General features: G+C 31.9%; 3 protein-coding genes across 3 annotated transcripts in view; all 3 read left to right on the top strand.

The window, feature by feature from the left end:
• The first annotated feature begins 3,321 nt into the window (after window positions 1–3,321).
• LOAG_08696 (neuropeptide F receptor) lies at window positions 3,322–7,704 on the top strand. The gene is made up of 7 exons (XM_020447773.1): window positions 3,322–3,446; window positions 4,645–4,830; window positions 5,162–5,274; window positions 5,456–5,654; window positions 5,865–6,040; window positions 6,576–6,827; window positions 7,365–7,704. The coding sequence occupies exons 1-7, from the start codon at window positions 3,330–3,332 to the stop codon at window positions 7,549–7,551; spliced, it is 1,230 nt and encodes a 409-aa protein (XP_020302033.1). The 5' UTR covers window positions 3,322–3,329; the 3' UTR covers window positions 7,552–7,704.
• Window positions 7,705–11,158: 3,454 nt separating this feature from the next.
• LOAG_08697 (hypothetical protein) lies at window positions 11,159–11,666 on the top strand (the record flags this gene model as incomplete). The annotated part of the gene is made up of 3 exons (XM_003144227.1): window positions 11,159–11,212; window positions 11,358–11,411; window positions 11,529–11,666. The coding sequence occupies 3 exons, from the start codon at window positions 11,159–11,161 to the stop codon at window positions 11,664–11,666; spliced, it is 246 nt and encodes an 81-aa protein (XP_003144275.1).
• Window positions 11,667–11,867: 201 nt separating this feature from the next.
• Window positions 11,868–11,957, top strand: part of LOAG_17144 (hypothetical protein) — a gene marked incomplete at its 5' end in the record, with an annotated part of 8,122 nt that continues 8,032 nt past the window's right edge. The window contains one exon of the mRNA XM_020449803.1: window positions 11,868–11,911. Coding sequence (XP_020306621.1) covers window positions 11,868–11,911 — 44 coding nt within the window. The remainder of the gene's footprint in view (window positions 11,912–11,957) is intronic.

Here is an 11,957-nt window from a genome sequence, read left to right on the forward strand (position 1 = left end):
ATATATATATATATATATATATATATATATATATATATATATATATATAACAGAAGCTCAGCAATTGTTTTTTACTCTTCTTTAATTCAAACTTGCGGGCAAGGTTCTTTTCAGTTATTATTTGTCAGAAATATTTGAGTTAATTAGTAGTTTGATGCCCTTTTAGTAATTATATCTGGTCAGGTGGTAATTCACCTAAACCACTCGTAGATATTAGTCATCAAAAATGTCCTGTTGATTCGGTTGATAACGAATCAATTGTTTAAAGTATTAAATGTCATGAGATTCTTGCAGAAGCATGTATAAAGATTACTATTTGAAGTGTAATTCTTGCTTGCAACATTGAATTAAATGAGTTGCATAAATAGGTTGTTGGTAAATGTGTGAAATTTTCATAATATTAGAACCATTGGTCATTTTGAAATGCTACCTTTTATTAGGAAAAATACTGAACTTCATCAATTGCCAGTGAGAAATAAGCTTGCATGTAGGTAGTTTGTTTTTCCAGTAAAGATTTCACATTTTCGTATTTTTAGTTGGGGTGAGAGCATTCTTGCAAAACAAAATTTTCTATTTCAATGCATTTTTTTTTTTAAAGCATAAAATATCTGCCTCACTTGTTTAGGAGAATGGAAAAGTTTCAAACAATAAGTAAGTAGGGATAATATTTGAGAAACGTTGAATGCTTTTGAAGAATGGTTAGTATAAAAGAAAGAAGTTAGGCTGTAAGGATTCCAATTAGCTGCTTAAAATCAATAAATGAAATCATGTTGAAAATAATGTTCCAATGATTGGGATAGTTGAGATGCTAAAAATTGGAATATGTGGTGAATTCTCGATCAATGTAATAATGTGGTAATGTGATTTCCAATGCTTTAGCATTATTATTTTAAAATTCTTGATTCATTAACAGTTAGAAAAATATTGTACCACCTCTGACCCGAGTAAACCAAACTATTAGTTATCATCTTCAGATTTAATCTGGTAATTTTGTTCGTTAGATTAAATTCATCGCATTTTAATCGAATACTAATATAGGGAAGGCATTATAACTCCCTTTAATTATTTAGTAATTGAAATTCAAGGCGTTGTTTGTTGCGGTTATACATACCTAATCTTGTATCTACTCTCTCTCTCTCTCTCTCTTTCTCTCTGATGTTCTCCTACTTATTACTTTTTTAAATTTTAATCTCAATATTCTTTGTTAAAATAAAAAAAGGAATGAAAGAGAGTAGTATAAGAAATAAAAGTGAAATAAAAGTGTGAACAAAAGAAGTTTCATAGCTGGTAATGATTTTAATGAAACGGCCCAAATGTCTCGAAAGCTAATGCAAATAGCATTAAGTTTGTACGCATCTATGTTTTTTCTCATTGGTCTATTCAATTTGCTTATTCTTCGGCTTCCAAAAATTAGCAAATTAAGTCGATTTATTTCGAAAAAAATATATAAATATATATCGATTCAAAGAATCCACCGACAGCTAATACGATAACCTAGATCAATTGGAACTATTATTGATGAATTATTGAATAGAACAGCTTCTTTTTTCTCTTTTAATTATCACTTTTTGTATCATTTTCTTTTTTTTTTTTGTGCGTTCTTTATCTGATGCTTTCTAGTAATTAATATATTAAAATGAATGAAAGCATTTATCAATGACTGTGAATTCGATATATTTTTGAAATTCGATATATTTTAAAAACAAATAATTTAGCTAAATCAACAATGTGATCAGTGAAGTGCATGAAATGCGATCATCATTTAATAATTGCAATGACGAGTACACTAACAAATTTAGTACAAAATGTCGAAGAGTATGCAGTTCCATCATTTGAATTAGAGAATAATTCTGATCGAATCGTACACGAATTGTCATCAGTAAGTAAATTCATTTTATCTGTCATATTTTAATTCTCATGAGGATGCATTTTTTATCTAACATATTGATAAGACAATGCAACAAGCTAGAATGAAGCATTTGTCATAATGTGAAATATCCTTAGGGTAGAGATGATCGATTGTGCTTCGGATTTCATCGTTATGATAATATTACTGAAAGTGTTATCAACGAATTAGGATGAACAGAGAAATGAGATGCGACGATAATGATGGATCTTACCTAATTAACCAATATTTACTCATTGCATACTTTTGCTATTGGTTTTAAAATACAAATGATTCTGATTAGCATTATCCAAGCATTTTTACTGTTTATTAGTTGTAATAATAAGTGCAAAATTCTCCTTAACATATTATTCAGTTATTTGAAGATAATAAAGTAATTTACCTGTGAAGAGCAATTGGAATTTTATAAGAAATCGCTGTCATCCTGACAATCTCTTTATTGTATCAAATACCTTTGATAGTAGACAAACTTTATCGATTTATTAGAAAAAAAGATTGATCAAGTTTGCAAAAGAGACTAATGGCATGACAAGTCTATTTAATGTTTACATTAATTATTATCCTTTCATCGTAATTATTGACCTTTCATCATGAACTGACATATTACTTTGCAAAATGTGCTCTATTGCTAAAAAAAAAAAAAGAAAAAATTAATATGACATGTACTTGAAGAATAAAGCAATATCAAATGAATGCCTTTCTTTTTTTCATTTTGAACTTCACAGCATTTCCAGATTATTCTCATTCCTTTCGATAATGCACTTTGCCCTGTCTTTGCTATGAATATTTTTGCCCGACAAATGTGCTATTGTTTTTCAAACTTCATCTTTGTAATGAAAAGTTGCATGTCCGTCATATTTCATCCTCTTCAATTATTCCACTTAAACAGTATTATTTTGCATTATTTTGCCTTTAAAATTTTTTTATTTTGGTTCGAATGATTTTAATTTTTATAATACATTTAAATTATTTTCACAGAATATAAATTCTTTAAAAACTTATTTCTATCTTTCTTGAAATTCCCCAAAAATGGAAAGATTTGTCGATAATTCTAAAATGAGTTATCTGCTGAATGATGTAGGACATAACCAATCACAGTAATCTAAATGAAAATATCATAAAAAATTTCTAACTATCTCGTGAGAAAAATGGTCATAAATGGTGATGAATCGATCATATTGATGCAGTCTTCATGAAAAATGACTACAAATTAAGCATTATTAACCTGTTACTGATTACAATTATGTTTAAGTTCCTTATAGCATTCTGTATTTCCGAAAAATTTTAATTACAACCTGCCTAGTAAATTTAAAAAACTTTAGGTAGTCCATCTTACTCTAAAAAAACTTCATCCATAGAAATTTTTGAATGGTTTAAATGGAATATCAAAAAGATTATATTTAAGGATTTTAACATTTTGCAGATGCCAAGCATCAGAATGAAGGATAATTGCGATGAATGGCGACAGATTTTCACCCGAATTGATTCTTATTTTAGGGATGATATTGTTCTTGAAGGTACAAACCATGCTTCTGCTCAGGTATTATTAACATATCTTAATGGACAGCTTTTTTAAATCCTTGAACATTATTATCGATCTTTTTGTATTAAATTTTATACGAAGTGTTACTCAACAAAACTTTGTTTCGGAATGATAAATCACTTCAAATGTCATTTCAAATGTAACTTTTTCCAGTTTGTTAAATCTATAATAATCTATTTATTCTTTTTACCTATCTATTCTTCTTTTTGTTTTAATCCAGACTTCTAGGAAAAGTTTTTTTTAGTTATTACTTGTCAGAAATATTTGGAACTATTACTAGTTTTGTTTTTTTTTTGCATCATATCAATAGATCATTACTGACTATAGAACGTAATTTATTGTATACGGTATAGAAGGAAGCATCACTTTCATCGTTTTTACAGGAATTTCCATTTCAAGATTAAACAGACTGAACAAAATTTAATTATTATTTCATATATTTGATATATTACACTCAGCATTGGCTTTGAAATTTGGTGAAGTTACACTGATGGCTAAGTTTGTTCAAGATGATTTGAAAAGAGCTTGGATGAGAAACCAAAAACCAAAACCAAAAATGTAATAGTAAAAAACGAACGAAGGCAACAGCAGTTTAAATATCGAAGATGAAAGTTAATAAATGATAGAAATTGGTAGGATGGCGTTCAGGAATTTGAAAATAACCGGAAACGAATATTTAAATGCTATCCCATAAATTCTTATTATGATCTTTGTCTTATTGTCATGTAAGTTAAAAATGGTATTCTTACTTCACTTTGAAGTTTTTAACCTTACAGATAACATCAGATCAATGATCATTAACTTAAGTACAATATTAATGTTCTGGTATTGCTTATTGGCAGGGGGAACAAATACTTTTACATTATTTGGCTTAAAAGTGCATAATGAAAGAACTTGAATTGGAATTTAAATTTTGTTATGACTAATTTTGCAGTTAATGTACCAAACTTGCAGTTTTGTAATACAATTCGCATTCTTACTTGCATCTATTACATATTTGATTAAATTGCAAAATATTTTATTAAATTGTATATGATTACAGTTTTTAAATTATAATTCATTGAAATAGTTTTAAAATAACTACTTTTGAAAGTTGGGAAAGGCGGAATTTGCAAGATGTCATATGGATTTGATGAAATATTCGAGAGATGAGTGATAAAAAAAAGTGGATATTTAAAAAATACCTTATTTGCAGCTTGGATGGTGTATTACAGTAGCCTACGTAGTTGTTATATTATTTGGAACCTTTGGAAATATGCTCACAATCATTGCTGTCCTTTACAATCCACAAATCAGGACAACAAGAAATTTCTTTATTCTTAACTTGGCTTTATCCGATTTTTTCATCTGCACAATTACAGCTCCAATCACCTCTTATACAGTAAGAATAAATTTGCTTCATTCTCTCTCATTTTGAAGTTTCATTATTTTGCAAGAATGTTTGATCATTTTGATTTGATAAGATATATTTTTGAAAGTTAACTAAGTGCGTTAGCAATAATATTTAAACATCTGTTAAAAGATGTATTTAGCAAGTGTTTTACGAATGAATGGCTAATGAAAACGTGAAGTTGAAAAAAAGATTTGTATAATTTAGCTTACGTAATTTTCATGCCACTTAACTTCAAAATTCTAATACCACAGTTTAAATTTTAACCTTCAATATTTCAATTCATATCAGAATGATAAAAAAAGAAAACTCGTTTTTCTAGGTCTTGTATACATTCTGGCCATTTGGCTTAGCAATGTGCAAAATAACCGGTTCTTTACTTGGTTTTGGCATTTTTTTATCAACCTTTTCTATTGCAGCAATTGCTCTCGATCGGTAATTAATATTTCAAAATCCCTGTAATTGCTTAGTGAAGCTTTGAAGAAACGCAATTAATGCATGAGTTGGGAAGCAATTGCATTTGTGACACTAACATAGTTCAGGCGTAAATAGAAATGTGATCGGATTTCTTTTTTTTTGTTTTTTTTTCGAAAAGTCCAAAACTGTCACTTTTTAGCTACGTTGTAATTATATTTCCAACAAAACGAAAACGTCAACATAATTTGGCCCTATTATTATTTTCCTTAATATGGATTATTTCAATTACATTAGCATTACCGTTACTGATAACATCGGATTTGAACACAGTGTTTGATGATGACAAATGCGGCATTTCTTTGAAGATTTGTCATGAGAAGAATGAAATTTGGAATTTGGTATGTTCTGTTGCAGATTTTTCTTTTCATTATTATTTAATGATAACATAACAAATAATTGAAAAGAATAAAAGAAAAAAATAAACAGATTTTATAGAGAAATAAGATTTATTTCTCATAAAATGAGCAATCTAACAACCCTTACACTTCAATAGTTTTACACAAATTGATATCAGATTTTTGATGACACATTCGATGGAATGATTTTAGATGCCTATAAGTAAACGTGCATATACTTTGGCAGTATTGTTAACACAATATGCACTACCATTAATATCAATTGTCTTTGCATATAGTACCATTGCTATGAGGATGCAAATTAGGATGAACAGTCGTCTGGCTTCTTCTACCTTCACCGCTAATGCTAACAATAACGAAAGGCGAAAGTGAGATTTTCATAATCATTTATATCAAAAATAAAACAGTTACTTTTTGTCTTTTTTCTGTTTTTGTTTTTGTTTCTTATAGTATTGGAATAAGATGAGACATTAATTAAATTATCAAAACTAGTAAAATCACTCGGTTAGTCAGGACGCTTAAACACTGATTAATAGCATAATGTCTCTGTCCATTAAAGCAGATTTTTGGAGTCTTCATACACTCACCTGTATTTGACTTCTCCTTACTCAGATGATCACTGAGATGATTCGATTTATCTAAATTTTATAAGTCAATTTAGAGCAGTTTTATAGCTTACTTGAAGACTTCAGGAATATTTCTATTTCGTCATAATCTTGCACAGTAATAACGCTTGAACATCCGAAAATAAGTCGATGCTAAATTATTAAAATTAGGCTACTAGATTAACACTTTTAATATCTTTCAAGAAAGGAAAATGATGAAAACAAGTAATCAGATTTAGATTGATGAATAAGTTAGAATAGTTTTTGCTCGAAAGTCAAATTAATTAGAAATGTATAGATCGGTAGCAGGACGACAACGACGTACACATCTATTGCTTATTTGCGTGGTTATTGTTTTTGCCGTAGCATGGTTACCATTAAACGTCTTTCATGTGCTTAATACATTTGGAATTGTCGAATTCTCTGTGCCCTTATTTGCGATATGTCATTTGATTGCAATGGGTTCTGCATGCTTAAATCCTGTCTCATATGCATTCTTCAATCAAAACTTCCGGCAACAATTCATAATGTTCTACGAAGCAGCAATAAGGTAATTTGTTTGGAATGAATGCATCCAAGCAGCCATCAATGATCAGCTAGTTGCATGTAGTTGCTATATTCTAAAATGACTGTTACATATTCTATGTCTTTTCTAAATTTAACTCTACAACTCTACATGTATTCTCTTCCCGTCATTTCCGAAAATTCAAAAAGATTTTCCGGATGATATCCGCCCGGTTGGACCCAAATAGTAGTTCTGGATTTTCGTACCAGAGAAATTGAATAGTGTTAAATCACAAACGAAAAGATTCAAGCTTTCACGGATGATATTCCTTAAACTATATTTTGTAAATTCGGTATACTTCATTTCTCACAAATTAGTTGGGGCATTTTTTTCTTTTTTGAGGAGGAAAAAATTTAATAATCCCCTGCATAACTTCCTATATAATGCTTAATTATAAAGTCATTTTATCATTCTAAATTCTTACTCTTCTTACAATATGCTTTTATAACCCTAGACTTCTACTCTTTCACTAGGAATTTTTAAAATAATCAACTAATAAATTAACAGACATGATAATTTTAGGAAGATTCTGCAAACATTCGATTGGGTAACGCCGGCAAGAAACAAACACGATCGGGTAAAATATAATCGATCAGCGAATGCTGTGATTACAACGCAACATGCTTCAACTATTAATGCGAAATTTATGGGAAAATGTGACGACAATGAGAAACCAGATGAGGCTAAAATCGACTTGAATGATCATTAGTAATTCACACCCATTACCTCATCTTAAGTTTTCTAGTTAAAACTTTCCATTGTCATCACATCGATAATTTGCCAGCAATATAACAGTCATCTTTTTGACTCATCAAACAGCTCAATTATCTGCTTAATTACTTTCTTGCGACTTCAAAACAACATGGACTGAATTTGAATTACCACTTCGTAGCATACAAAGAAATTATGCCTGGGAATTTCAGGATATAATATCGTATAAGGTTTGCCCTCAAAATGAATAACGAAACAGATGATGTATCACTTGGGATAAGTTATTTGATAGTGGGATAAATATATTGTTATGCTAACAATTAAGAAGACTATTTCCTCTAGATCATAAGTCTTGATCTCTCTCTCCCCTCCTTCTCTCTCTCTCTTTACCCGCATTTGTCGAATTGGCATTTTGATGCGAACAACAGGGTACTATCACATGTTTAAGGTTGTAAACGGTGATGTAAATGCTATGCCTATTTGCATAATTCACATATTTCTTTCACATTACAATTGTTTAGATGAGAAACAAATGTTATGCTACAAACTAGCAACATTTCTTTTTTTTCCATTCACGTTACTTCCTTCTACCAAGGATTATTGTTTCCAACTTGTTTGATGTAATTATGGGAGCGATCCATTCTGAAAATTTAATTTCCTAGCAAATGGTAACGCAACTGTAAAGTCTGCACTGAACTTGCCAGGGAGCTCAAATCCATGACTCCGACAAAAGCAGGTCATGCATGGGTTTGTTGTCATCGTAAATGTGTGATTTTATGTTTGTTGTGATAATTGTGATGCTGATGAATAAAGATTATCGGATGCCAAAACATTTTCGTCATAATGCACCAATATTTCACATCCCAAACTAGCTACGAACTTTCTTAATCAAAATACTCAGATTTTCTAAACCAAAAAATATTCCGAAGACCAGACTAAACTTAGTTCAAGAAATCCCGAGTAAGATTAGATTAACTCAATTCAAAAGAAAGCAATATTCGGCATTAATTAGGAAATGTCATAATAAGATTACGGCAATATTCCAACAATAAAAAAAGACACATCCCAAATTTGACGACGTCAGCAATCCTATTTTGAATTTAAATGTGAATACTGCCAATAAGCCGTGTCCCTAAAGATATATGCGGTGTAATTATTAACGCCAAACAAACCTATTTCAGCTATGGTACTAATAACGAAGCGTATTAGGTGCTAAAAGATGCAGCTGTTCAGAGCGATGCCATGTTTTATATATGATATATAAGGAGTATTTCAGGATATCTCGTATTAAATGAAAATGTAAACTATCGAAGTGTAATAGAATTGAATTTACCTCGATTCCTTCAAAATAAGCAACATCTGTTGCTTATTTTGAAGCGCAGGAATAAATGCTGCACAAGAATAAATCAGGACCTTACAGACTTTAACTGAGCCTGTAAGTTACGGACGATATGTTTAGACCTTTCCCCTCCCACTAACCGTCATTTATGCTTGATAAAAGTTCTTATAATGAATGAATGAATGAATGAATGAACCACTGTCACAAACATTCCCGAGTATATCATGGATTTTTTGTTGTCATATCATGAATTTCTTATGTGGTGGCGAAGATTTCGTGAAGCTGCGACGCAAATTGGCCAAAACAATGTGGGACTGTTATGGTTTCCACTTTCTGTTCCTGTACCATTACCAAACAACGTCCAACATATTTTGGTATTGTTCGCGATATTCCACTTATTCAGATGATAGATGATACGTCGTCGTCATCCTAACCCATAACGTCATCTACGACCGCAATTATCCGAAAGAATTTGTACTTTATGAACATGAATTTTAGCATTCCTCATCTCTCGGTTATTCCCTTCGATGAAATTTATCCTTCTCATTACTGATCACATTTCGCTTCGTTGGCCGCTCCTTTCAGAGCGATCATATTGATCGGTATAGGTAGGTGTAGCAACTTTCGGTCGATGATAGCAAGGTGGTTGTCATCGTATCGTAGTTCATATTCATTTCTTTGCATATTGTCCAATAACTAGCCATTTATCTGATGAAATTGCCAACTAAAACTGAACCAAAAACAATGAAAAATATTTCAAGTTTACTAATACATAAGAACTGAATAACTAGCCTAAAATTGACAAATTTTATTAATACGCTTAGACTTTGAGGTAGCTAAACAAAAGCCAATAGCCAACATAACGAGTGTTTTCAGCGACGATAATCCTGCCCTCATTTCGCAGCAAAGTTTCATACTTTTCATTCATTTCATAACCCAACTCTTCAAAATTCTTTGGGTCATTAACAAGAGGCAATTAATGTCGCAAAGTTGTATAGCGAATACTAGCGAAAAGTTGGGTTATTGAATGACCTGAGAAGAAAAAAAGTGAAAATTCCGAAGAATTAGTAACTTATAGTAACAGCGTAGATAGCTTCTCTTACCTATCGCTACGTTCTCACCTTATCCCGCCCTTCCCCCGCCACTTTACGCCCACTTCCTCACTCATCTCCCTGCACCAACAACCACCGATCGATCTCCGCCCGCATTCCTGCATATGTACGTTTATTTTCATCGTGTCTGCTTTTCAACGCAGTTGAGAAAACGCGGCCGTTGAAATCAGTGCATTAATTGGTGTAGTTAGAGGTCGATGATGGTGAGGGTTTGGTGTTGCTTCGGTCAAAGGTCGTGCGCTAGCTTGTTTGATAGTTTCATTGATGCTAGTAATTGTATGTAAATGTAGGAAAGTTGTGATCTGCTGTTGTGTTTGACCATTCGGATAGATATATTGGAAAAATTGTAGACTAATTTGGAATATCTCAGGTTCACTTAACTTTTTTGCAAGGATACCTCAGTTATGACCATCGAAGGAATCGTTGCAATTCAGAAAAGTAGATATTTCAGGCGTGAAACATAACCTGCCGCAAGGAACGACGACGGTTCTGTGCTGAAATCCACAAAGTACTTTTGTTAAAATCCAGCAAAAAAGGATAATCTCTTTCGAGAAACAACTCATTTTGTACCGTTGGTTTCAAAATATTGCTCCAGAATTTCACCCCATTACTTTACAGGTATTTTCCTGCTCAATATGTCTAAATAACTTATAATGGTCTGTTAGTTAAAATAGTGGACCTCATTTCACACTTCCATACGTTGTGGTATGCATAGCAGGCTCCAAAAGTTTTTCTCTTGTTTGTCACGTTGATTGAGAAAAAGAGACCAGTACCAAAAATTGGAAGGGAAAGGAAAGTAGAAGCCATCCAAGTCAGGGATGTACCCAATCTGCTGCATTAATCAACAACGACGATTTTAGCCAACTTTCGTAATTTTAGAAATGACAGTTTAGAAATTCTACTTCAGATTAAGGGATGGCATTCCCACTACAGTATGTCATTTATCTCATCGAAGGATCTGACCGAATAATCAATTTTTTGATAAGTTCGTTCCTTCTTTCTCTTTTTGTTCAAAGTTATTTGTCTCCAGCTTCGGTTATGAAAGCTTTTCTCATTGCGAAAGACTGGCATCTTCCAGGACTACAGTCGTACTGATCGGCAAAAACAAGTAGCAGTGTGTCATTTGTACTAAATATTCCTTCAGCAACGACCATATGATTGGGACAGAAGTGGAAGTGGAAAGTCTAGCGGAATCATTTGTGAATAAGGTTTATTTGTTGTTGTTGTCCAAAATATTACTGTTTTGCTCTTGGAAACTACACCACTATTCTGTTGTCGACTTTATATTTCGGATGCATGCGTAGAAGTGCATTGCAATAATCAAAAACTCAGTTAATGGAATTTCCAATCCAGGTAGAAGCCATGGAGCAAGAAGATGGTGAGGTCAGCGATGCGTCCAATTGTGATGTAAGTTTATTTTGACACGATTAAAAAAGGTGTTTGGTGATTGAGTGCGGTGTGTTGCGGACATTTGTTTATAGTATTTTTTCTGTCATACCAAATATTATCCAGTGCTCAATTTAGGTGACGAATGATGAAGGTGAAATAGTGGATCAACAAACGAACAAATCAAGCCGTAAAGAGGATGATATATCAGCGAAGACAGACGTTAATGTTTCGAAGAAGACAGCTCTTGAAAAAATTAAAAAATATGAGTTTTAGTTCCAGATCAAAACTTCCTGTGCGGAGGTTAGTACTAATATACTGATCAAGTACGTCATTCCTCACAAATTTCATTGCTTCTTTTGATGAAATCCAGTTTTGTGAAAATTTTTCTAAACTTCAGGCATTAAATTCGCATAAGTTACTTTTTCGTCTGGACTTTTCAAAAAAAAAAACTATACTACTTTTTGCAGTTCATCAATGGAGCGGCGAGAGAGAGAGAGAAAGGAACGACAAACTGTCACGTGAGTCTTATACATATGTACATATACATATGTGTATGTATGTATA

Source organism: Loa loa (assembly GCF_000183805.2).
Source record: "Loa loa unplaced genomic scaffold supercont3.44, whole genome shotgun sequence".
NCBI classification, from domain to species: Eukaryota; Metazoa; Nematoda; class Chromadorea; order Rhabditida; family Onchocercidae; genus Loa; species Loa loa.